Here is a 27,247-nt window from a genome sequence, read left to right as displayed (position 1 = left end):
ATCCTAGCTTCTCCAATCTATCCTCTTAATTGTGGTCCCTCAACCCTGCAACCATTCTCATAAATCTTTTTTGCACCCTCTCCAAAGCCGTCATATCCCTCTTAAAGTGCATTGGCCAGAATTGGACACAACACCTCATTTAAGGCCAAACCAGTGTTTTTATAAAGATTTATCTTAACTCCCTTGCTTTTGTACTCTATCCCTCTATTAATAAAGCCCAGGATCCCATATGCCTTTTTAACCACTTTCTCAACCTGCCCTATCACCTCCAATGATTTGTGCACATCTCACCCCAGGCCTCTTTCTTCCTGCACCTGCTTTAGAATTGTCCCCTGTAATCAAACGCTGATTAATGGAACCCTGCATTTATATTTAAATGTGCATGTGAGGACCACTGCTTTTCCCCAATTTAAAAGCATTCAGAGCCAGCAGTACAACTTGATACTGCTAATGCACAGCTTTCATAGAGTTGTATTACTCTCATATTGGGCTTGGACTGTGACAGCAGCATTTAATATCTCCTGGGAGCAGTTCAGTGGCTCAGTTCGCTTTTCCGTATCATTACAGAATATTGGATTTTCTGCTTTTGATTTTATAGTTACTCAAGCATTGGCTTCAGTGGTTAATTCTCCTACAGGATTGCCACCTTTTGCACTATATGGAAGTTTATTTATTTATTTAATACTGTGTGACCTCGATTTGTGTTGTGTTGTTCCTCTCAGTGGATAAGGCATGTTGACACCAGTGGAAAGTTCTATTACTATAATCCAGATGGAGCCAAATCTGAGTGGGAACTTCCACAGGTAAGGAATCGCTATAGATATTGGAAATTGGGCTGTTAAGGAACTTTGATTGAATACTGCCAGTCTTAGAGGCAGGACTCTTTTTATGGCCATTTACTATGTAAATAAAACCTCTCGTATATGTAAATAAAACCTTAAAAATAAAACCTCTCGTATTTCCCTTTTCGGAGAAGAGTGAATCAAAGCGTGTTGGTCAATGATCAATTAGTCAAGTTGTAGCTACTATTGTTTTGTCGGCTAACAGTTTGTATTTAGTGAGAAAAATATGACAGCACATTACTGTGTATTTATACCGTTAGTGCTAGCATTCCTGCCTCTGAGTCAGAAGGTGCATGGTTCAAACTTCATTCCAGGCAGTCAGAGTGAGTCCAGACTTTAGGTTGACATCCATTGGGGAATACTTGCGCTTGGTGAGTCTGGGTGATCCTCATTGTATGGGTTGTAGAAGCCCATAAAACTGCCCTGCATTATAGGACTAGCCACTGGTATAAAGGTGTCTATGGCCATCGAAGGAGTGTTCATATCATAGCTTGTCAGATTGTTAATCAGCCTGCGAAGCCCTCTACTACATCACACTGTTCTCTTCAAGGGAAGAGTGTGAAGATAGGAGAAAAGCAACAATGGTATATTTAATGAGAATGACAGTGTTGGACTGACGGATACACGACAGACTTATTGTAGTTGTGCTGAGAGTATCAGTGTCCATTAGTGGGAGGCTGAGTACAGCAATGGCTGTGAAGAACTCTTCCTGTAATGAGGAGAGCACCTGCATAAGGTCACAGAGACTATAAATGAAATGAGTCCAAATTACAGTCTAATGCCTCATTCAACTGGTGCTTCACATTTCCCAGTGCAATCTGTTTTTGAGTTGCCAGTGAGAGCACTCCCCAGAATCCAGTCACATTGTTTGTTGGACTTCTCCGGTTTGAACTCTTAGAGAGTTTGAGTATTTGTCTTTCACAAGACTGAAGGCATTTTAACGTAATGCCAATGTCTTTTAATCCACTTCCTGTAAGATCGGGATGGATAGCTGTGAGGAATGGCCACAGCCTGGATAGATTCCAGTCATATCGCTAGTTTGCAAGGGCTCGGATTGGATTTTCCAGGATTATCGTCCAAATTTCCTACAGTAGGGTTTGGAATAAAATCGTACCAGTGCTGATTATCTCTCACTCAGTAAAAACATCCAAAGGTTAGTTTAGACCTGAATTGTTAGATTTTGGTCTTAGTGATTTAATCCAGTCCACCGAGGCACTCCTTCCTCTTTGTACTCTGAATGCAAAGCCTTTTTACCAGGTTTTGTATCGCATGTTGGCCTTACTAAGACTGCATGGTTTGCAACTATAGCCATTATTAACTTTTGGGACTGTTGATGTGTCATGCTTTTACCCCTTTATTGTCCGTCTTAAATTTTATTTCGAGTATTATGAAAATCTCTCCTATACTCACCCTCCTCTCATCAAAACATTGACTCCTTGCTGGAGTACTGTTCCAGAGGTGCTACTCACCCTCCAGTACAGCAGCTATGTCTGAGCTTGGACAGAAAAACCTCACAACCCCTGTCCCACAAAACCCCTCCCACCCCACCTGAAAGAAGGTCAACACAGTTAAAATGAGGGCAGTCACTTACCCTCTTTGCTGCGCCTTGCCATTTCCTGATGTTAATCAGTTACTTTGAGCAGGTGAAGTGGGGGAGCAGTGACAGTATAATGCTGGAAGGAGGAATCAAGGGCCACAAAAGGCCCAGACAGGTCAGTTGTAACATTTAATCTGAGGTTCCCTTTTGGGCCAGGAAAAGCAGGAGATTTGTTCTAGGCATCACAAGGAAATCTTGACTCTCCCTTGCACAGGGCTTCCCCCACCCCCCACCGCCCCAGCGTTGCTGTCTCAGGTCCCTCACTGCAGCTTCCTGCCATCAAATTCCCACTCCCACCCACCAGCTTGGTAATGGGACTGCCTGGGTTCAGCTCAGATGCCGGGAAAATTGATGAAATTGAGGCCCAGCCATTTGGCTAAACCTGCACATCCCTGAGCTCCCCAGATTCGTAACCCCTATAGCCCACTGGAATCGCACCTCTTTCCTTCTACATGAGAAAGGTATATCTGCGTCTTTTCAGGGGTGATTGAGAAATTAGTGTTTTCCATCTGCTCAGACCATATCCAAGTATCAATAGCACATACAACTGTTTAGGCTATTTGTCCTTGTTTGTGCGAGAGGAATAACTGATGTTTTCGCTCCTCCTCCAGTATGGAACTCCCTCCAATCGACTTAGTGCAGGGAATGGAGTGGACCAAGAAGCAAATCTTGTTTTCTCAAACTGGCGGCATGGCCAGACACTGAAATCAGTTCTATCAGTGCCCTGTGATACTGAGGAGAAGGTGAGTGTAGTGATGAATCTCTATATGGAGCTCTTCAAGTTTTTAGCCTTAGGAGCCCTTACTGACTGGGGCTGGATGGTGCAGTTGTGTTAGATGCTGACCTTTCACCTCTGGTATCTGGGTTCAAATCCAGCCTCATAGGGTGAAAGTCTCTTCTTTCTTTTAGCTGTAAGGGTTCTATGTGGTATTAGTCCAGTCAGACTACTGCACATGGGATCTTTAGGCTGCTGATGGGGATTGACAGCTTCCAAAGGTCCCGATTAACTGAAGATATTTGGTGGGGTGGGGTTAAAATTTAAACTGGCTTTTAGCCATTGACAATCTTGTCCCCAGTATGTGTGATTAGTCATCTTACTTAGCAAAGGCAATAAGGGTGCTTTGTGCTGTAATCAAATTGGGGTAAAGTTGAACTGCTGGAGCCAGTGGGGGTGGATGTTCTCTTTGAGCCCAGTGCATTTGTACTGGAATTAGACAGTGTAAAGTTACTAATTACCCAGTGGGGATGTTCCACACTATAATGAGTGCAAACTCATTCATACATATCAATACTCAATTCATGATTGCTGGATTATCACACAGACAGGCAACAAAACAAGCCTAGTGCAAGCAAAAACAAGAAATGCTGGAATCACTCAGCAGGTCTTCGGAGTTCCGAAGAAGGGTCACTGACCCGAAACGTTAACTCTGCTTCTCTTTCCACAGATGCTGCCAGACCTGCTGAGTGGTTCCAGCATTTCTTGTTTTAGCTCATGTACAATGTCAGCTGCTCTAGTGAGATCACCATGTTTGCTGGGTTAGGACCAGTTCTGTGTTGCAGACTGCCTTCCACAGGGGACCTGGGTTGAGGCTGGCCAAACACACTTTAAATCCTTTACAATTATCAAGTAGAAGAGACTTGTCATCATTCTGACCTTGATTCACCCAGAAAGGAAAGAACAGTGTTCTGACTCAGAGTGCCAATCCAGCTCCAGTGAACTGCTGACTGTGTCTGGGGATGGATACTGTCAAGAAACAAAGTGAGGCCCAAGTTTTCTCCATCGAGTTCTGTCACAGGAAGTACCATGGAAAGGATGTCTGTTAGTTGTGACCCTGGACCATTTTGTGAGATCAGGTCCATTGCTGTTTTGAGAACAGTTGCCCAGGTCATTTACTGAGTTGCTGGAGTAACGGCCTCAGTTCTGGAATGAACACTGCAACACCTTGCTGCAGTGTAGGTTGACCATCACTTGTCTCCCATTAGGCCAGCTGCCTGTTGGATTTTCTTCCTCCATCCACCTAAATTGCACCAGCTTCTCAGAGCACCGACACAGGAAATGTGAGGCCATGGTCACTTACTACTGGTCCAAGTTGAGATTTTGGCGGGACTTGTTGAAGCTGGTCTCTCTATAATAGAGGGAGTACTCTATGGGGTAAATTAATGATTCAGATCTCCCATTGGTAAACCAAGCTTGAAGGAAGTGCAGTTTGGAGATAGGAAACATTGGCTGCGATAAACATAGAGAGGAAATATCAAGGGGTTTAGCATCTTTGAAAATGGATAAATCACCAGACCTGAATGGAATGTATCCAACGCTGCTAAGAGAAGCAAGGGAGGAAATAGTGAAGGCTCTGGCCATCGTTTCCCAATCCTGTCTGGCTCCAGGCATGGTGCTGTAGGACTGGACGACAGTTAAGGTTGTACCATTGTTTAAAAAGGGAGGGAGGGATAAACCAAGGTAATTATAAGCTGGTCAGCCTAACCTCGGTGGTGGGCAAATTATTGGAAATATTTCTGAGGGACAGAAGGAGGAGTACACTTAAGAAGGAAATTAGGAGTGTAAAAAGGGGCCATGAGATTTCCCTGGCAGATAAGATAAAGGAGAATCCTAAAAGTTTTTATAAGTATATTAAGAGTAAAAGGGTAGCTAGGGAGAGAGTTGGTCCCCTTAAGGATCAGTGTGGTAATCTATGTGTAGAGCTACGGGAAATGGGCGAGGTCTTAAATGAATACTTCTCGTCTGTATTTACCATGGAGAAGGTCATGGAAGCTACTGAGTTCAAGAGAGGGAACAGCGATATCCTGGAGCATATCAACATTACAAAGGAGGAGGTGTTGGAGGTTTTGAAGCGCATTAAGGTGGATAAATCCCCAGGCCCTGACCAGATGTATCCTAGGATGCTATGGGAAGCAAGGGAGGAGATTGCTGGGACCCTGGCAGAGATTTTTGTATCATCGTCAGCCACGGGTGAGGTACCAGAAGACTGGAGGATAGCTAATGTTGTGCCTTTATTTAAGAAGGGCAGCAGGGATAAGCCAGGGAACTACAGGCCAGTGAGCCTTACATCAGTGGTGGGAAAGTTATTTGGAAAGGCAAGGTCTGATTAGGGATAGTCAGCATGGCTTTGTACATGGGAAATCATGTCTCACGAATTTGAGTTTTTTGAGGAGGTGACCAAGAGGATTGACGAGGGCAGGGTGATGGACGTTGTCTACATGGACTTTAGCAAGGCCTTTGACAAGGTCCCGCATGGTAGGCTGGTCCAGAAGGTTCGAACATATGGGATCCAGGGTGAGCTAGCCCATTGGATACAAAATTGGCTTGGTGATAGGAGGCAGAGGGTGGTAGTGGAGGGTTGTTTTTCAGATTGGAGGCCGGTGACCAGTGGTGTGCCACAGGGATCAGTGCTGGGCCCTCTGTTGTTTGTCATATATATTAATGACTTGGATGTGAATGTAGGGGGCATGATTAGTAAGTTTGCAAATGACACCAAAATTGGTGGTATAGTGGACAGTGAAGAAGGTTATCTAAGGTTACAACAGGATATAGATAAACTGGGAAAGTGGGCAAGGGATTGGCAAATGGAATTTAATGCAGACAAGTGTGAAGTGATGCATTTTGGGAAGTTAAACCAGGGCAGGACATGTACAGTGAATGGCAGGGACCTGGGGAGTGTTGTTGAGCAGAGAGACCTTGGGGTGAAAGTACATAGTTCCCTGAAAGTGGCAACACAGATAGACAGGGTGGTGAAGAAGGCGTATGGCATGCTTGCCTTCATCGGCTGAGGCATTGAGTACAAGAGTCGGGACATCATGTTACAGTTGTACATAACATTGGTTAGGCCGCATTTGGAATACTGTGTGTAGTTCTGATCGCCGCACTACAGGAAAGATGTGATTAAGCTAGAGAGGGTGCAGAAAAGATTCACAAGGATGTTGCCTGGTTTGGAGGGCTTGAGTTATAAAGAGAGATTGGATAGGCTGTGTCTGTTTTCCCTGGAGCGAAGGAGGCTGAGAGGGGACATGATAGAGGTATATAAAATTATGAGAGGTATAGATAGTCAGAGTCTGTTTCCCATGGTTGGGGTGACTAAAACTCGAGGGCATAGATTTAAGGTGAGAGGGAGGAGATTTGAATGGGATCAAAGGGGTAATTTTTAACACAAAGAATATTGGGTATTTGGAATGAGCTGCCAGAAGAGGTGGTGGAGGCAGGAACAGTAGCGACATTTAAGAGGCATCTGGACAGGTACTTGAATGAGCAAGGCATAGAGGGATATGGAATTAATGCAGGCAGGTGGTATTAGTATAGATAGGCATTATGGTCGGCATGGATGCAGTGTGCCGAAGGGCCTGTTTCTATGCTGTACGACTCAATGACTATGACTCTATGACAGTATAAATCATCATTTAGAAAGGCACAGAATAATCAAGGAAAGTCAACGTGAATTTGTCAAGGGAACGTTGTGCCTGACTACTTGATTGACCTTGTTATCTCCTCAAAAAATTCAATGAGAGTAGCTTTGTAATCTACATAGATTTTCACAAAGCTTTTGACGAGGTCCCACATGGCAGACTGATCAGAAATGTAAAAACCCATGGGATCCAAGGGCAGCTGGCAAGTTGGCTCAGTGGCAGGAAGCAAAAGGTAATGGTCGATGGGTGTTTTTGTGACTGGAACACTTTCCATTGGGATGCCACAGGGTTCAGTACTAGGTCCCTTGCTTCTCGTGATATATATCAATTAATTCGAGGTAAATGTAGGGGGCATGATTAAGAAGTTTGTAGATGATACAAAAATTGGTCTGTTGTTGATAGTGAGGAAGAAAGCTGGAGACTGTAGGAAGATATTGAGTGACAGATCAAGTGGGTAGAAAAGTGGCAAAGGGAATTCAATCCAGAGAAGTGGAGAACAACTAGGCAAGGGAATACGCAATAAATGGTAGAATACTGAGAAGTGTAGAGGAACAGAGGGACCTTGGAGTGCATGTGCACATGGCTGGACAGGCAGATAAGGTGATTAAGAAGGCATACGGGATACTTTCCTTTATTAGCCGAGGTATACAACATAACAGCAGGGAGGTTACGCTAGAATTATATAAAACACAAGTTAGGCCACAGCTGGAGCACTGTGTGCATTTCTGTTCACTGCATTACGGGATAGATGTGATCATGCTCGACAGGGTACAGAGGAGATTTATGAGAATGTTTGCCAGGAATGGAGAATTTTAGCTATAAGGAAAGATTGGATAGGCCTGGGTTGTTTTCTTTGGAACAGAGGAGGGTTAGGAGAGATTTAATTAAGGTGTATTAAATTACGACACCTAGATAGGGTGGATAAAAAGAGAGGTCAATAACCAGGATATATTTAAAGTAATTGGCAGAAGGATTAGAGGGGCGTTGAGAAGTAATGTTTTTCAGCTGGAGGGTGGTGGGCTTCCACAATTCACTGCCTGAGAGGATGGTAGAAGCAGAAACCCTCATTGTATTAAAAAAAAATACTAGGGTATTCACTTGAAGTGCAGTAACTTACGGTGCTATGGGCCAGTGCTATGAGCCAGCACAGACATGATGATCCGTGCTGTAAATTTTCTAACAGCTCAGTGTAGATTCTCTGGTTCATGCCCCTTTTCAGAATGCTTGATCAATGAATTTACCTTTCTAGCAATCAGACACCCTTCACCTTGACCGTTTATCAACAACAACTTGCATTTATATGGTACCTTTAAAGTAGTAAAACATCCCAAGGAGCATAATCAGACAAAAATTTACACCAATCCAAAGAAGGAGGCATAGGGCCCAATCTTATCTCTGTGCAAGTGAGTAGGTTTTGAATGGGCCCATTAGGCCTCATGACCAAAGGCATATTCAAAGAGCAGGGTATGAGGAGTGTGTTAAAGGAGGAGAGAAAGGAGCGAAGGTTTAAGATGAGAATTCCAGACGGCTACAGGCCTGGCTGCCAGTAGTAGGGTGAAATAAGGGGAGAATGCACTTGAGGCCAGAATCCTGAAGCCACCCAACTTCCATTCCATGTACAAAAGCAAAATACTGCATTTGCTGGAAATCTGAAATAAAAACAGGAAATGCAGAAAATACACGGCAGATCTAGTATCGTCTGTGCCGAGAGAAACAGAGTTAACGGGCTGGATTTTTCATATTTTGGTGGCGGAGGTGAACAATGGTGGTCCACCCGTGCGGACCACACGTTGTGGAGCCGCTGCGATATTAAACACGGCAGCTCATTTAAATAGCCGGGATGGACCGCCCCCACCCCCACCAATGATGCCATTTTTAAAGAACTTCGAGCCCTATATTGTAATTCAAAATTTAAAGGGATATTGCTTTTTAAAAATTACATAGATTGATCCTGACCCTCTACCAACTCCCCCCCCCCATTAACCATAGAATTAAGTACCTGCCTTCTTTCCCCCCACAAAACACTTACCTGGTGCACCTGACCTACCCCCCACCCCACAAAGTTCATAAACTTTAAACGTTACCACTTCCCACCATCCCCTAGACCAATTACTCTGACCTTGCTCCTCCCCACTCTCCTGCACAGAGAAACTTACCTGCCCCCTGCCAGTACTCTGCCTTGGATCTCCGGCCACTAGCACCAATATCGCCCCAGAATCAACAGCGGAAGTGGGTAAGTATTGATTAATTCATTTAAATTTTTTTAATATGCAGATTTGGCTCCCATCGCTGAGTGGCGGCGGGGGGACGGGTTGCTGCCATGAGGCCTTGCCACCGCTGGCAATGTCAGGCCGAGCCTTCCTGGCATCAAGGCCCATGGCGGGCCTGTGCTACAGGCATTTTCCATAGCAATTCAACTGAGGTCTCTAGAACCTGGTGAACTTGGGAATTGAAATACAACCACTATGTTGACTATTTACGAGTCTGAATCAGTGCTACAACATTGGCAACTATTTCTGGACATTTGGAGAACATTATTTTTGTGCTGTGTATGTAGTTGGTAAGAGAGTGCAACTTCAACATTAGATGGTTTTAAAATGCAAAAAGTGTATTGGGTCCATTCATTAGAACAAGGATATTAAAACATGGGAACTTGTTTATTGGGGAATTGAATCACAGATCATCCAGTTAATAATTAATTCAAATTTCGACTCAAGTATGGGCATAAAAATGGACTTTGCTTTAAAACCCAAATGATGCATGCCATTGAGTATGGTCATTAGTTGAACTTTGTTGTGTGACATGTTGTGAGGCAAATTACAGTGGATATTCAGTAAGATTTATCATCCCTAAAATGCCAAGGATTAGGCAATGAGCTAGATATTTGTCCATTGTGGATGGAAAGTCCAGCCCATGTTGAATTGGGCTTGTGTCTTACTCTTGTTTTCAGTGCTGTGTATGGAATTTATTCCAGGGCGTTTCAACACAACTGTCTCACGTCATCTTCCTACTGGGTTTCTGAAGAGAGTTGAAAAAAATATACTTTAGTGAGTCAAAACATCCTGGAAAAATGACCGTCCAACAGCAAAGACAGGAATAAGGCGGCAATACAATTCACCAAGTTTAGTCCTTGATATTCCCACTGAGTGACTTTTCTAAACACTGGACATATCAGACTGGCTGCAATGATTGCATTCTCAGAGATCCCAAGTTTCCAAGCTAAGCGTTCATGAGATTTGATTCATGGTCTATAACTGCAGCCACAAGCATTCTTCTGTTTTTTGTTAAATGAAGTACATCATCCCCAAATGTTCTCAGGATAAACAGTCTGTCATAGACTTGACTAGAGTCCTTAGCCTTTGGGACCCTATCATCTGCCCTCCCACACCCCATTTCAGAATTCCCATAAACAATTGCAAATTTGCCACATGATGCAAACACGAGCACTGACTGAGAGCAGTTTTGATGTGAATTAATTTCTGTTCTGTTTCTTTAAGGCGTCAATTGCTACACACAGGCGAAATGCATCTGATTTCAGTGCCGAGCTTGCACTTGGGAACCGTGTTGAAATCTTGCTCCCACATGTTAGTGTTTCCTGTTTATGAGCGAGGCCATCTCCTCCTTCACACTGATCCACTTTTACACTAATCCCATTCTCCACTTATGACATGTGCCTGCATCCCATCAAAGCAAACTTTTTATGCATGATATTTCATTAGGGATATGGTCTGCTGGTGACTTTACATCTCTGAATTTTTAGCTATATTCAGTTCTTCTTCTTTTCTAAGCGTAACCTCTACCTTGTGCCTGGTGCCTTTTCGAGCCATTAATGTTCATTTGTTGTTGGCTGGGATTATCCATTGTTACTCAGGTTCTGACCATTTATTGCAGGAATACTCTGTAGCTTGAAGTACTGACAAACTAAATTGCCGCTGGTGTTTTAAGTCTTCATTCATCCCTTGCCTGTAACTATTTTCTGATCACCAAATAATGGAGCTACTTACTGGGATGTTTGATGTGGCATGGGAAAGCCTGGGACTGGACCTGTTGGCCGCTTTCATTGGTCCTACACTTCAGTGTGTACTCATTTGCTTCTTTTTAATTGTTTAGTCTCAGTCATTGGACAAAGCTGGAATTCTGCACAAAGCCAAGGTGGCAGATAATGGGAAACGCATCAGGTAAGGAGCCTTTCTGATCTTACTCGAAAACATTTGTGGCGTTTCGTGGCTGCACATTTTCTGGCTAACTTTGCTGTTGTTTCGGTTGCTTTTATGATAAGCGAGTTGCTAAATAAAACATTGTGATAGGCTGCTTCCTTCCTGCATCTCCTTTTCTCAGATGCTTCACTGGTTCACAGTGTAATTAATACCAGTTGAATATAAAAGCAAGTTCTTTTCTTTAAAGAATGTTTCCTTTCAGTTTGGTGTTGTTACACTGGGTGTATCAATTATTCTGCACAATTTTATTTTATTTTTATTCTGACATACATTCACTAATAGGTGGAGAAATGGCATATTATTTAAACACATACTTTATAGTTTTAAAATAGTATTTGGCACTCTTTTTTTACATTTATAACCTTATTTTCCTATAGATTGTGTTATGACCAGGTGAGAAAGAGGTCTAGTGTTCCCTTTCAGCCTTCACTTGGTCTTACCGTAACAGGGTTTAATTTTAAAACACACTGTGTTTTTAGCTCCCCCTTGGTGAATCCTTGCTCACCGCTTTCCAATTATAAGGCAAAGAAACCAGCACAAACAGGCTTTTTTAGGTTTGAAGAGGAAAAGTTGAAATTTATTAAACTTAAACTCTAATTCGGTTAACGCCTACGGATACACAACATGCTCATGCTAGCATGCATACACAAGACACACACAAATAGAGACAGAAAAGAGAAGAGAAATAAAGTGGAAACATTTGAGGGAATATCTGAAGAGTTTTTGTTATGGTTCTTCGAGCTCACTGGAGAGTCCTTGATTATAGGTAGATTTTGCTTTTTGTTGGGTCCCAGTATTCTTCTTAAACCTTGTTCTCTCTTGGAGACTTTTCTCTCTTGGGGTTCATGGGTTTAGAGGCTTGTGAGAAAGAGATGGTTTCGGGCAGACACTGATCGGCTGTGGAGAGTCAGCCAGGAGAGATCATCTCAGTCCAGGAGCATTCTACTTTCTGCCCAAAAGCTGTTGGTACAAATTCAAAAAACTCAGGTTGCCCAGCAGGTTAGTCATATGACTAGTTGGTTTGGCTAGTCTGTGTATTCGGCCATCTTAGCAGTCAACCTGGAATGCGAGCTCCCCCACCTTGAAAGTCTGGTGATCAAAAGTCCATTGTGGGTTGAATGTGTCAGGAAATGGTCCTTTGGCCTTTCCAAGCACTGTCTGTTAATATGCAAATGTCTCTCTAGCCAAGATCTGGCATTTTTTTTAAAAGCAAGTCCTTTCTTCACTTTAACAACAGTTTGAAATTTAATGCCCATGTGGCGAAATTAATATACCTCATGCTTGGCAATGGGGGCAGTGGGAGGTGGGGGGGGGGTGGGGTTGGTGGTGTGCTGCATGACAATTGCAATCAACATGCCCTCTAATATAACAGGAAGAATACCCTATCAAAAATTCCTTTACTGCATGGTGTTTCAAATATAGACTGTTACGCCCATTACTCAAGGTTTTACTCCTGTTACTGAGGGTTTTATTCCTGTAGTAGGAATTTTACTGCCATAGCTCAGAGCTTTACATCTGTTACACACGACTTTACTTCTATTATTGAGGGATTTACTCGTATTACTCAGGATATTGCTCCCATTAGTCAGAGCTTTACCCCCCAATATTCATGGCTTTTCTCCTGTTACTCAGGGTTACTCCCCACACACAGGACTTTACTTGCATTATTGAAGACTTTATCTCCAATACTTTTGGTTACTTTGTAGTCACCAAAAACATAGGGCCATCTGGCCGACCATAATCTTTGATACCTTCACTTTAATAGAGAAGCTCAAGGTAGATAGTCTGGCTCAGGTTATCCAGCTGGTACAGCTGGGAGACTAGCATGTCAACCTCCAGGATGTGTGCTACTGTGTGGATATCAGAGGTTCTTGTTGGAAGTTTCATTTAGTAAATGCTCATCCACTTTTCTTTTCTGTGTGCTTCAGTATTCTTCTTCACTAATTTTCTCTCTTCCAATCCTTTCCCAAAGACAGTGGCTCCTTGTGGCATTACCTCAGTTGACTGGCCATTATTGATATATGAACATTGGCTATTTGACCCAATGAGTCATCACAGCCCAACCCAATTCTGCATTCATCCTATGTCAACTCACTTCCAACAGGGAGTAATAGATATTGTTCAGCATTGGGAGCCCAGCAGAGATCAGCTACCTTTTAACAGATCTGGGATCAAAGCTGGAACCTTCCTGGTATGAATGGCTCAGTTGACTAATCGCAGTGAATATCAGGAGAGTGAAGTATATGCCACTAAATAGCAGCTTGTCTTAAGCATTTACTTAACCACCATATTGAAATCTGTTCTCCACACAGCTAAACTACCCCTGGTCAGGTAACTATAAAGCCTGTTAACTCCCATTGCCTCCATGGTAAAGGCAGGCAATCCCATAAACCAGTACCTCAATCCCTCCAACACTAAATAAAGTTAGACTTAAGTTAGCATTTCATGTGACAGAAAGATAACTTCACACAACAGCATTTTATGTTAATTCTACGCTTTAATGTCCCAGCATTGAGCTTTGCGCAACAGGAAATGCATTTGGTAATTTGGGAAGTGGGGGGAAGCCCCACCTAGTTTTATTAGCTGGAATCTCATGTCCGTCACAAATCAGGATACTGACCTTTGTGCTCATATTTCTGTTATACACACCTTTCATTTGAAACTCAGCACCAGGCATGCCAATCCATAAAATGTATCCCTTAATGCACATTACGACTGTGCAATACTTTATTGCTGTACTTTTATCACTGCAATATATAGTAAACAAGGAACTTGTAGGAAATTACCACTGTTCCTCAGTAAATGAACAGTGCTCACTTTCAGAGTGTGATAATCATCAATCCTCAAAGACATGCCGTGCACAGCTACTTGGATTCTCTCCATTTAAGAATTACAAACACAATATTCCCACGTTCAAGCAATGTTTCACTCTGAGTAATCAGGATGTTCCATGTGGTAATTGTACCTGGAGGTTGAATGTTGGTGATTAACTGGTTGGTCTAGGCCACTTTTGCATATCACCTGAATCACATGATTAGCTGCACCTTATCCATTATTATCTAATTAATACATTCCGAGCCTCCTAAATACCCATGGATTTTCATCAGTTTAATAAACCTCTTAAACTTCAGTTAACTGTGCTAGGCTACAGTAGCCCAAATGATTGATTTTCTAATTCCTCGTATGTCATTTGTGAAGATCTGAAAATCCTCCAGGAGCCTGCCATTTTCTGTTGTATGCCTGTGGCCTCCCAGATACCTCATCGCTTACAAGAATTCAGAAAATCTACCTCAAAATGTCCTTCCTCAGGAAACAGCAGAGAACTGGAAATTGAATGGATGGCTCCAATGCAGAGCCAGAAATGGTGCAGGCTCAATTGTCTCCTTCTGCGCTCAAACTTAAATCATTCAACGATTCTTCATTCAGTCCCATTCAAAATGTGTAAACCCTGCTGAGCTGTCAAGAACTGTCAATATGGACTTGGGTAAAGACCACAAGGAGGAGAGGTTCCTTTGCTTGATATGTGTTAGTGACATCATCAACATAACATTCATGATTTCACTAGAACCAGTGGTCAGAGGGAATCTCCCCTACCGCCACCCCCGACAGAAGTTGTTTAAATCGAGGGTCTAAGTGTTCACCTGCTGACTTCTAGACTAATACTTTATACAGTTGTTCAAAGTCTATCTTCTTGATTGGTTGGAAATGTGCTTCTTCTTTCTATTGTGTGTTTAAACATGATGCACAAGCTACAGTGATCCTTACTTTTTATTTTAGGAAGAACTGGGCATCCTCATGGACTGTGCTGCAGGGTGGAATTCTGACGTTTTACAAAGATCCCAAGAATCAGTCTGCAGGCAGCCTGGTAACACGATTTAATCTGGGATATCCCCGAGAATAAACTATTCTAGAAATACTGAATTTGTTAGGGTTCATTTTCAACTTCACCACTTGGGCTATATCCTGAAGGTACAGATTGGCTGGCTGTTGTCGAGCCCATCTGATTATTGTTGCATGAATGTCATTATTATCATCAACAACAACAACAACTTGCCTTTATATAGCACCTGCAACATAGAAAGGAATCCCAAAGGCATTTCACAGAGATGCAATCAAACAAAAATGGATGCTGAGACAAAGAATGATATTAAAAGGGTAGACGAAAATCTTAATCAGAAAGGTGGGTTTTAGGGAGGAGAGTAAAAGAGTGGAGTTAAAGGAAGGTGGAGAGGCATTTAGGGAGGGAATTCCAGCACATGAGACCTAGACGGGTGAAGGTATAGCCACAAGTTTGGGGAGAAGGGAGGGGTGTTGCAGAAAAAGCCAGAGTCAAGGTTTGAGTAGGGATTGAGGGGGAGTGGGTGGTGGTTGTAGAGCAGTAGGACATTTCAGAAATGAAGAAAGGCATGGTGATGAAGGGATTTAAACAGAAGGATGACAGATGAGGCATTGGGGGACCAGGCGACAATGTATGTCAGGAAGACCGGTGGTGATGGCTGATTGGGACTTAATGCAGGATAGAATATGGGCAACAGAGTTCGGATGAGCTGAATTATATGGAAGGTGAAGGATGGATGTTTGGTCAGGAGAGCATTAGAATAGTTAAGCCTGGAGTTGACAGAGGCTTGGATGAAGCAACAGATAGGCTGAGGCGAGATGGGCAATGTTAAGGAGGTAGAAATAGGTGGTCTTTTACTGTAGATCACAAGGAATTGGAAGTTCGCTATGAATAGGATGCTGAGATTAGGAACAGTCTGGTTCAGACTGAAATAATGACAATCTGCTTCACCGTGTTACTACAGCAAAGTTGAAAATTACCTCTGATATTTTTGAACACAATTGAATCTTTCCCAGATTTTAATTTTCTGTTTCTGTATATGCAATGGTTAACAATTATACCTTGCCACAGTTATAAGGATAAAATTTGCTTTATGTTATAAAGCTGTAACCTGTTGGGACAAGATGGAGTTATTAGCCTAGGTACTTAGCATGATTCTCAATAATAAGCAACCATTCTTGGGTTTACAAACAAGCAAAACTGATGAGCTGGAAAAGACCAGTTGGTCCATCAAAGCTTCCCCATACCCCGATGGCCGGAGCATCATGACTCAAACCTTCCTCCCTCATAGCCATGCAATCCCCTGGGAGAAGCAAATAAACTCAGGGCCAATAAGAGAAAATTTAGTACATCAATGGGTAAGAAATTGGACTTGCACCCAAAATGGACAGCGTGTTGGCACGGCGATTGTGTACGTTCCTGGCTGTGCCACTGCCGAACTGAGCATCGGGTCTCATCTTGGTGAGCTGCTGGTACCAAGCAGGCATCCATAGGGCAGCTTGTTCTTATCAATCGCAGCAATGTGGGGCAACCATGATGCTGCTAGAAGCCCTCAAGTAAGTCCTGTGGGGGGAGGTGACACCGAGAAAGGGTGATCCTGAACTGGCAGTGTCCCACAGTTGTTTTGTGAAACTAGAAGGAGTACGCTGACTCCACAAAATACAAATATTTTCAAAGCTTTTGGGCTTTATTTCAGTGGTCTCCAGTGGTCCCTTTAAAAACTGCTGGTTAAGGCCCTCTAAACCCAGTGTACTTGTACTCAGATGCTGTCCAATTACATATCAGGATCCTACAATCCTCAGTTAGGTGGGTGCCTTGGGCAACTAAATGTTGCCTAATCCAATTCTGCGTGACACACATCATCGGGATCAATCAGGCACGGAAGATCGCAGCCTGAATTTGGACCCCATTTTACCTATACCATATCCGAGAAATGGGCTCATCAGTATCCAGTTTCTCTTGTAATACCAACACCACATTTGAAACATAAGAGTGTCCACACAGCTACGCCATTATACACCATATTCCTCTCCCATCAACGTCAAAGCAGTTCTTATGCAACCAATAACGGGGGCTAATTTGAAATCGCCCATTTTATACCGTCGCCTAAATTTAAAATTACCGCCAATAGAAACAGCTTAATTCAGACTTCCACCTGGAAAGAACAGTATCCCTTTCTCAGGTAATTGTAGGTCAGGGACATTCAACAGTATTCTGTAGGCAGGGTGTCAAAAGGCTTGGCAAATCATTCAACACAATAGGTAGGATATGACTGATCTCATAATTCCTTTTCCTTTTTGTAAAAGCAGAGGGTAATTCTATTGCACAGAAACGAGTGACAGGGTGGTAGAAGTTGAAGTTCATCATCCTTCATTCTGAATGTCTCTTTGCTTAGAAACAAGCAGTTGGCCACATCATACCTGAGTATACGATTGAGCTGAAAGGAGCAACTATTGGATGGGCGGCAAAGGACAAATCGAGCAAAAAGAATGTGTTAGAGGTGAGGAAGTGCACTTTTAATATAAAGAGGGTAAAGAAATTATCCCAGTCTTCATTGAATCACTTGCCCAGCAAACCGGCAGAAAAAAAGGGACATCTTGAAAGGGAAGAGATTGAAATGGAATATTTTTTGTCTGCTGAATTAGCAACAAACATCTTTGACAAACACTGCCAACATTTATCCTCCATCTTCAGGTTGCATCTGAGAGAATTATTTTCAGGTTAAAGTCTTTTTTCTGATCGTGGATTCAGACCTTGCGTATTCACCTAAAATTCCTCTCAGTGGCGGATTTAACTTGTTTAAATCAGATTTCTCTTCCAAAGTAACAGGGAGAGCAACTTCAGAGATACGGGTTCAGCATTTATCCAATATTATCCCACAATAACCTCAAGGCCTAAAGGTTTTTTCCATTGGCATTGAGCAATGAACACAGTGTCTGAACTCTTATTATTCCTTGCTGCTAATTACTGTTTATTATTAATATTGTTTTACAATGACAGCTGTAACTGAATCTACCTAAAATAAAACTTTCTAGGAGGCTTATCAAGGAACTGTGATCGAAAATGGCCCTTGAGTAATATTAAATTGCCCTCTTTAGTTTCAGCTAAGGTTTGGTGAAGTTTTACAATCTGTTTGGCGAGTTACACTCTGTCAGAAAAGGGTGTGCAGTTCTTGCCACATAGCTGCTAGATGTCTGAGGTGTGAATTTGGTCTTCTCCAGTAGGCATGAAACAGGCTCATTGCCAATCAGCAGCCTGCTTCACACCATGCCTGACTTTTCTATTCCCTTGGCTTCAGTGGAAAAGAAGATGGGCTGTCCTGTTAAGCAGCTTGCAATCAGGAAGAGGCACCAACATGCTACACCACAGACATTTGACAAAATTATTGACTCAGCCACGGACATGGGGGCAATTAATTTGTATATAAAGTGTTTAGCCAACCTAATGCCATCAAAACACAGTCCGATTTAAAACGTATTTCACCCTATTTAGTGAGTACCTGGCATTTTTTGCTTGCACCATTAGTCAATGTCTGCCGGCACACTTGATGTAGCGATGCGGAGAATCTGGATAGATGTCCATCTATCAGGTGTGATCTTGATCTCTTTCTCTCCCCTCTCACACTGTCCCTCTCCCTCTCTGTGTCAATCCCTATTGCTTCTCTGTGTCCATCTCTCAGCCCACTATCCCCTCTGTGTCCATCTCTCTACCCCCCCTCTCTCTCTCTCTCCCTGCTCTCTCTCCGCTCTCTATCTCCCCCTCCCCCTCTCTCCTCCCCCTCCCCCCTCTCTCCCCCTCTCCCTCTTTCTCTCCGCTCCCTCTCTTTCTGACAGATGCAGACAGCGGGCACTCCCCCCACTCTTCCTGGCGTGAAATTGATTAAGGCTAAGATTTTTGTGTGGGAACCCTTAATTGGTATGGAAACAAATTTCCTGTCCACTTAGAGCCAGTGGAAACGAGAACAGAGGTGGGCCAGATGAAGTGTGGGACTCATTTAAACTCCCACGGCAGCCATTACTGAGTGTGCTGGTTGTCCTGAAAGAGAGATCTATGGTTTGTGACAAAGCCTTCAACTGCACCAGAGGGAGGCAAGCTGTCACAGGGTGTTGGAGGCCTGGCATCAGTGACAGGGCAGACCTTTGCTTCATCGATGCCAAACTGGACTAACGCTAGAGGTTGTGAGAGAGATCCACTTTCCAGAGGGTGGCAGGAGAAAGCCATCTCATCATGCAACAGGGGCACCTCTCTGTTCAGTGTCATTGTCCCCCACCTCCTCTTCCTCCTCATCTCTTGCTCCTCCCCCAATGAGGTGTCACCTTTCAGGCCCTCACTGTCCTCAAGGTCCACACCTCTGGAAAGCCATGTTATGGACAGTGCAGCAGACCACCACAATACCCAGCCCCTTGCAGAGTGTATTGTAGGTCATCAACTGATCAGTCCAGGCATTGGAATCGGCAGCACCGATGGACTGCTCATTGGTTGTCTTACTGAGCAGCTGGCATTGGTTCTATCACTTCTGTGCTTCTGGGGGGCTCCCGTAGATGGGTGAGTAGCTATCTCTTCAAGGGATTACCTTTGTCCCCTAGGATCCATCCACACACTTTGGGGGTTAGAGTGAAAATCTGAGGCAGTCTGGACTGGCAGAGGATGTAAGAGTCATGGCAGCTGCCAGGAAAGCTAGCACACACATGGAGGAAGCTCTTGGTTGTGATGGCAGACCAGTTGAACATTGAGGGAATAGAAACCCTGGGTGCTTTGATGGCCTGCACCTGGGGGAATCCAGCGATGGAGGCAAATCCTAATGCACTCTGTCCCTCCGAGGCCATTTCTGTTGTTAAATTAACATGCTGTCCAGCTGTGGCAAAGAGGGAATCAGTGACAAGTGAGATGCAGTGGTGTGCACCCATTTCTGAGATGCCACTAAGGTCTGCAGATGATCCTGGGAAGGACCCAGAAGCGAAGAAGTTCAAGGCTGCAGTGACTTTGGCAGCTGCTGGCAGTGCATAGTGACCAGTGCTGCCAGGTGTGAGGTCTTTGGTGACGAGGTCACAGTTGTCTGTGACCATCTGTCTGGAGAGTCGCAGTCTCCTGCATTACTGGTTCTTGATCATCTCCAGGTATCTCCGTCTTCGGCAATTGATCCTGTGTTGAGGGTTTGGCCTTCGTGGCTTTCCTGCCCTTCCTTTCTCTCCCATGCCCTCCTGATGCCCAGTGTCCTGTGAACAGTTTTTCTCCTCATTGCCACTGGGCCCAAAATCTGACAGTCATGCTCCCATTGCCAGCTGCATCCTTCCTTTTGGACAAGTGGCCACCCAATTGTCCTTGGCAGCCTTGCCCCCTGCTCTTCTGCCCCCACGATGCCGGGGTAAGTGCCGACACCATGCAAAGCCTGGGTGCTGAGTGTCCACTCTCCCTGCCACCAGCATTGCAGCAAGGTCATCGCCTTGCCAAGTGTCGAGTGCCCCTTTGCCCCGCTGACCATCTTATGGGGCTAGGGTGATGCCCTGGGGTTGCCATGACTGGCTCCCCATGCTTTACCGCCTGCCTTCAGCTGACCTGTTTCTGAAGATGCTGGAAACCCATGCGCCCCTTTAAAAATTATTAATTTTGGACATGTGAAACTGCAGATGAATGACAACATTTTTGTCCCATTATTTATCTCCATTCTTGTTCCAAAGGTGCTCGAGAGAAGGTCCATGGTTGTCCAGTGCCTTTTCCAATTGACCGTTCCCAATGTGTGAGTGAGGATGGTTATTATTGGGTTATTCAGAAGGATTAACAGCTGAGCCCAATATGGAATATTTTCCAGTGATCAGGAGTGGGAGCCCCAAGGGATTTTCTCCTGCTGTGTTCAACCCCCAAAGTAATCCCCGTAATGCATCCAGACTGGTATCTCAGCTTCATATGCAGGATATTAAGACTGTGTACTTTTGTTTTCAGTTGAAAACCCGAGGGGGCTCAGAGTATCTCATACAGTATGATACAGAGTCTGTCATCGGGGACTGGTATAAGATGATCAATGAGAGTATCCATCAACAGGTATGTGACTGAAAATGAAGTAAAACATATTTTACATGTGATGGACATAAGGAATTGCATTGTGGACAGGGAATATTCAACCGAAGTATATTTACTGTCCACAAAAGGAAAGAAAGAATCTGTTTAAACTCTTCAACATACTCACTAAAAATGATTGCTACAGGATGAGTATTGCTTGTTCAGAAATGTATCTAATATCCTGTCCTCCTGGAGACCTGCAGTTTAAAATGTCTTTCCTCCAAGCTGCTCTGTGATGCAGGCTATGGAAGGGTCCACATGTGTCATGAAACTTCATTCATGGGTGGTTGGTCTGAAAGCCAATCCCAGAAGCACCTGCCCTCCGATTGTGTTTTAAATGTTTGAAAAGGTCTGACACGTGCCTTTGACTTGTTAGCAGCAGCCAGGATAGACTGCATGCTGATTGTCAAAGTTGTTTAGAAAATCACAATAGTTTTAATAACTTGATTTATTTGGAAAGCTCTCTTTCCAGAAGCAGCTGTCACTTAAATTTTCCAAAATTGTAAAATTGGGATATATTTACGATGTGTGATGAAGAATTTTTTGTAATTCATTCTTGGGATATGGGCATCGCTGGCAAGGCCAGCATTATTTGCCCTTCCCCGGATGTCCTTGAGAAGGTGCTGGTGAGCCCTGTTCTTGAACCGCCTCAGTCCATGTGGTTAACGTGCTCCCAGAATGCTGTTATGTTGGGAATTCAGCATGTTGGCCCAGCAACATTGAAGGAACAGGTGAGATTTCTAAGTGAAGATGGTGCGTGACTTGAAGGGGAACTTGGAGTTGGTGGTGTTCCCATGCACCTACCGCACTTGTCACTCTAGATGGTGGAGGTCCCAGTTTTGGGAGGTGCTTTTGCATCTTTGATCATGAATGACCTTCCAGCTGCAGAATTGTTAACCTTTTTATCTTTCTCTTTTTATTTGCCTATTATTATCACAAATGGCAGGCATACAGCTGGTTCCGACCTGCAGGTAATTAGTGGAATATGAAAATGGGTGTGGGGCCATGGTCGGACCTGTCCTCTCCCAATATCCTCCCCCAGTCACAACTCTCAGAAACATCCTGCAGTGTGTCACTGAAGCTAGCTCTCTACTCCACAAATGCGCATCTTCCATGTCATTGTCTCAATGATTTTTCTTTTGATTTCCCTTTAAGTTGGATGCAGTCAGCGCTGATGAAATCGATGCTGCCTCTGATACAACCAGACCTGAGAAATACAACAGCAAAGATAAGGATGAGAAGAAAAATCGTAGTAAGTCTCTGGATGAGTTTGTAGAGTTTATTTATTTACCAAGTGGTTGAATGACAGACTGATTTCCGATATTTATGTCACAAAATTAAACTTAACACCCCCAAAACCAATATCAAGTCACACAAGTGGGCAGATCTCCCAGAACAGAGTAATCAAGTCTTTCAACGTCATACAATGATACAGAATGTCACACATTATTAGATGTTTAAATAAGTCATACCCGATTAACATGCCGTGTTCTATTTTAAAAATCAATTTTATTAACATACTTTGTTATATTGTGAATATTATACAATTTAATTCCCACATTGGTTAACATGTCAGCATAAAAATCCTACAGGTGTTAGTTTAACAAAGTCATAGATCTTGCTCAAAAATAAATTAATAGTGCAAAAGGTATTTTATGTAAACATGTTAACCTGTAAGTACCCTATCCCCTCCCGTTCTGATTCTGCCACCTCCTTCTCTCCCCATCTCCTCTGGTCTCCATCTGCAGCTCCCCCTCTGATGTCCTCCCCAGCCCTCTCCCTCTATTTCCCTGCTATCTTTATAAGATTGCTTCACCGGGTCTGTGCAGCAAGAGTTCCAGACATTTTGAGAGTGACGATGCACTCTGCTTCTCTCCTAGGAATTCGACAGTCTGAACTGTGGCAAGTGCAAATCCACCCTTGACTTTCCTATTTTTGTATGTAATATGCGTCCAGTTCCTGTTTTCAATAATTTGCCCAAGGGGACATAATTGCCTAATGTCTGGAATTTGCATTTCTACTTTACTGTTTTTTTAAATTATTCATTCATGGGATGTGGGCATCACTGCCAAAGCCAACATTTATTGCCCATCCCTATTTACCCCTGAGAAGATGGTGGTGAGCCACCTTCTTGAATCGCTGCAGTCCATGTGTTGTAGGTACACCCACAGTGCTGTTAGGGAAGGAGTTCCAGGATTTTGACCCAGCGACAGTGAAGGAATGGCAATATAGTTCCAAGTCAAGGACTGCTATATCACACGATCAGTTTGGATGAAGAAGGCCCTTCAGCTCATTTGATCTCAGCCTCCCATGAAAACCCTTCCATTACAATGTCGAGCAATTTCTCAAATGAGTCCAGTGTCCTGGCCTCGTTTCACCCTTCCTGGCAATCTGTTCTATCTGTCATTCTTATCCCAATCTTTCCAAAACACTTTCCCCTCTGAGTCAGAAGGTTGTGGGTTTAAGAACCACTTCAGAGACTAGAGCTCAAACTCTAGGCTGACACTCCAGTGCAGTAGTGAGGGCAGGCTGCACTGTTGGCAATGCCATGTTTGGATGAGATGGTAAGTCTTTGACTTCCCTCTCAGATGGACGTAAAAGATCCCATGGCACAATTCAAAGAAGAGCAAAGGACTTTTTGCCAACTTTTACTCCTCAAGCAACACTATTAAACCAGATTATCTGGTCATTTTTCGCATTGATATTTGTGGGATCTTGCTGTGTGTATTTTGACTGCCATGTTTCCCTAATTTGCAATAGGAACTGCATTTCAAAAATACTTCATTGGCTGTGAAGCCCTCCCCACATCTCACCACACCCCATGGAATCTCAGGACCAAGCTTTGAATGCTGGAAATTTGGGAAAGAAACAATAATTAAATAAGGAGCAAATGTTTTGAGTGGCAGGAGCAATGTTTTCTTTAAAACGTAGTCATTGTGCGCGATCCCTTTAGATTTCTTGCGCAGCTGAGAACAAGGCCTGCATGGTCCCTTTCAAGCTACTGCATGACCATCCACCCGTATAGCTTAGTGGGAGCATTAGGCGGGAAGGTCAGTGACCAGATGACAGAGATTTAAGATAATTGGCAGAAGACCCAGTGGAGAGACGCAATGATTTATTTTGCACTGCATGTTGGTAAGTCTGGAATGCACTGCCTGAAAGGGCGGTGAAAGGAGAATCAATAATAACTTTCAAAATATTTGAAGGGGAACATTTGTAGGGCGATAGGGAAAGAGCAGGGAAGTGGACTAATTGGATAGTTCCTTCAAAGAGGTGGCACGGGCTTGATGGACCAAATGGCCTCCTTCTGTGCAGTATTATTTGATGAATAAAATGCTGAACCACACAGCAGGTCTGATAGGGAACCTCCACCTTGAAATATCAACAACATCTTGCTTTTTGGTGATGCAAAGATTGGTTTTGATTTTGTGCTATGTTCCGAGCTACCTTGCTCCTGCTGTACTGGAAATGATGCCAAGTATAGGGCGGCACAGTGATGCAGTGGTTAGCACCACAGCCTCACCGCTTCAGTGAGCTGGGTTTAGTTCTGGTTACTGCCTGTGCGGAGTTTGCAAGTTCTCCATGTGACCGCGTGGGTTCCCTCCGGATGCTCCGGTTTCCTCCCACATGCCAAAGGTTTGCGGGTTGATAGGTAAATTGGCCATTGTAAATTGCCCCTAGTGTAGGTAGGTGGTAGGAGGATTGCGGGAAGGTGGGAATGTGAGAGGGAAATGGGATTAATGTAGGATTAGTATAAAATGGGTGGTTGATGGTCGGCACAGGCTCGGTGGGCCAAAGGGCCTGTTTCAGTGCTGTATCTCTCTATGACTGTCTCTCTAATAATTCTGTTTCTTTTGATCTCTCTACTGCAGTTGCTCCCAGGCACTCAGTGGTCAACACTGCTGAAACTGCGGACCACAAGAAGGTGAAGACCAAATTAAAAAAATTCTTGCTGCGGAGGCCGACCCTGCAGAGTGTGAGGGAAAAAGGTTATATCCAAGGTAAGGGTGAGCATGCAGGACTGCATAGCAACAATCAAAGATCACTGGGGATTCCGCTGGCTGCCATTCCCTGCCAGCCATCTTGTTTTAATTGGGGCATTCTGACAATAGCTAAGAAAAACAGCAGTTTTGCTCAAGACTCCCAAACTGGCATAATCATTGACTGAAAAACTGTCACCGTCTTCACCCTGCAGCTTGAGAGCTATGCATTTGTTTTTAGACAGGAAAACCTCAAATCCAGCCATTCTGCAAGGCTTTACAGTCCAGTCTATTTACTAACTAACCACAGAATCTACACCGTGCTGCAGTGAGTTAACTATCAACATTTGACATCCTGTCTCAAAGATAAATAGAGCACATAAAAATACACATAATGACGAGAACTGCAGAAAAGCAAAACCAGTAAAGGTTTATAAATTATTGGTATACTGCATATTCTTTCAGTAAATCCATTGCTTTTTGCTCCAAGTTCCCATATGTCTCGACTGCCTCATAAAGTGACAGGAATTATAACACAGCAGAAGGATATTTGACCCATCTCACCCATTCCCAACCAAGCCTGTGTTCCTACAGAAACAGGAAGAAAAATGGAGTGAAACATACTCGGGAAACAATACCTGTTTGGGTCAGGAAATGTCAGATGATATCATAAGAACATAAGAAATATGAGCTGCAATAGACCATTTGGCCCTCCAAGCCTGCACCGCCATTCCAATAAGATCATGGCTGATCTTCTACCTCAACTCCACCATCCCGCCTTATCCCTATATTTCAGCAGGAGCAGCTCTTGCTGCTCCCATGAGGGCCCCATAGCGTGCCTGATCAGGAGGACCCCCCCCCCCCCCACTGCCATGAGCCCACAGGCTGCCAGGGTATTCTTGACAGTCCCCTCACATGGCAAAGTGTCCACCTGTCACTGGTAAAATACCAACAGTGGCAGGAAGAGGCCCTTAGGTGACCCTTAATTGGCCACTTAAGGGCCTCAATTGACCTAAGGGTGGGTGGGCTGTCTGCCACCTTCCCTGCCAATGGTAAAATACAAGTAGTGGCAGGAAGGCAAGCCACAACCCCACCCCCTACCAATCTCACCCGATTTAACACCCCCCCCACCCCCCACCAACACCCAGCTCCCAGCACACTCCTTCAGGCCCTGTAAAATCCCAGCCCTTGTCTTAAAGATTGGGTAATACTAGATCTCAGTGGTGCTTGAGGTGTTTCAGTGAATGATCAGGAAAATCACATGCGGACTTACCCAATACAGACTGCTGATTTCGTTGAATATGAATATCATTAGAAATATCAGTCCAATCGTTTATGACTATGACACTGTATATATTCTAATAGTCCACATTTGTTCTGTATCCGGTGAAGATATCTAATCAGGTATTCCACTATTAGTGTATTATCACATTACTGCATACAGGCATGTCAGTATACAACCTCCTGCCATGTTAATTTAACTGGTATTTTGGGATGTGTACTTTGCCAGTGTTAATGCAAGCATATACGCTATTGTGAATATATATGAATTGTAGATTAAGTACACAAGTATGTGCCCATTTATTATGTTAGTGTAAATGTACCCTGTTTTGATTAAATTGACCCTATAAATGTAGACTGAGTACTCTGGCATCCATACAAGTAACCGTATACACTGGTGTGAAAGATGGTACCATTGGTATATCTGTAGAGTTTACAACACTGACTTGGGCCATGCTTTAACTGCTCTGATGTTCACTCACTTTTCCAGTTTCAATTGTGTATGTCCAGTGAAGCTGCCATGGTTCTTTTAATGGTCAGGGATTCAGCATTTTGCGATTTGTGTTTTACAGATCAAGTATTTGGTTGTGGTTTGGTGGATCTGTGCAGGCGGGAAAACACCACAGTGCCACACTTTGTGATAAATTGCATCCAAGCTGTGGAGAAACGAGGTAATGGTTGGGAATTCTGTCACTTACCAGTGAAAGGTTCACCTTTCAGGAACTATTCCTGCTAGCTGTCAGTGGAACATCTTTTCAGCGGCGTTACTCCACTTTTAATTTTATTCACTGGTCTTCCACGATCATTACCAGAAGAAAAAAATTCTCGTCTTTCTCTTCCTTTAACAATCCTTTTGTTGCATTCTGTTTTCTTTTTCTACTTCTCCAACTCTTTCTCTCGAACTCTTTCTATTGCTTTCTGTTTGTGTTCCATTCTTCATCTCTCTTTATAAGGCTCGCATGCATTTTCTCATCAGCTCTGTATCTTTTCTCACTTTTGCTTTTTCTTTCTGTAAGTCC

General features: G+C 43.6%; 1 protein-coding gene across 2 annotated transcripts in view; it reads left to right on the top strand.

Moving 5' to 3' along the window:
* LOC137348065 (rho GTPase-activating protein 27-like) overlaps positions 1-27,247 on the top strand; it is a 212,896-nt gene that overhangs the window by 157,719 nt on the left and 27,930 nt on the right. For both annotated transcript variants that reach the window (XM_068013210.1, XM_068013212.1), the window contains 9 exons: positions 723-803; positions 3,051-3,182; positions 10,966-11,033; positions 14,850-14,937; positions 17,306-17,410; positions 20,851-20,949; positions 22,123-22,219; positions 24,840-24,968; positions 26,801-26,899. In XM_068013210.1, coding sequence (XP_067869311.1) covers positions 723-803; positions 3,051-3,182; positions 10,966-11,033; positions 14,850-14,937; positions 17,306-17,410; positions 20,851-20,949; positions 22,123-22,219; positions 24,840-24,968; positions 26,801-26,899 — 898 coding nt within the window. The remainder of the gene's footprint in view (positions 1-722; positions 804-3,050; positions 3,183-10,965; positions 11,034-14,849; positions 14,938-17,305; positions 17,411-20,850; positions 20,950-22,122; positions 22,220-24,839; positions 24,969-26,800; positions 26,900-27,247) is intronic.

The sequence above is a fragment of the Heterodontus francisci genome, chromosome 33 (genome assembly GCF_036365525.1).
Source record: "Heterodontus francisci isolate sHetFra1 chromosome 33, sHetFra1.hap1, whole genome shotgun sequence".
Lineage (NCBI taxonomy): Eukaryota > Metazoa > Chordata > Chondrichthyes > Heterodontiformes > Heterodontidae > Heterodontus > Heterodontus francisci.
The sequence above is the reverse complement of the archived record's forward strand: the minus strand, read 5'-3'. Positions and strand labels throughout refer to the sequence as shown.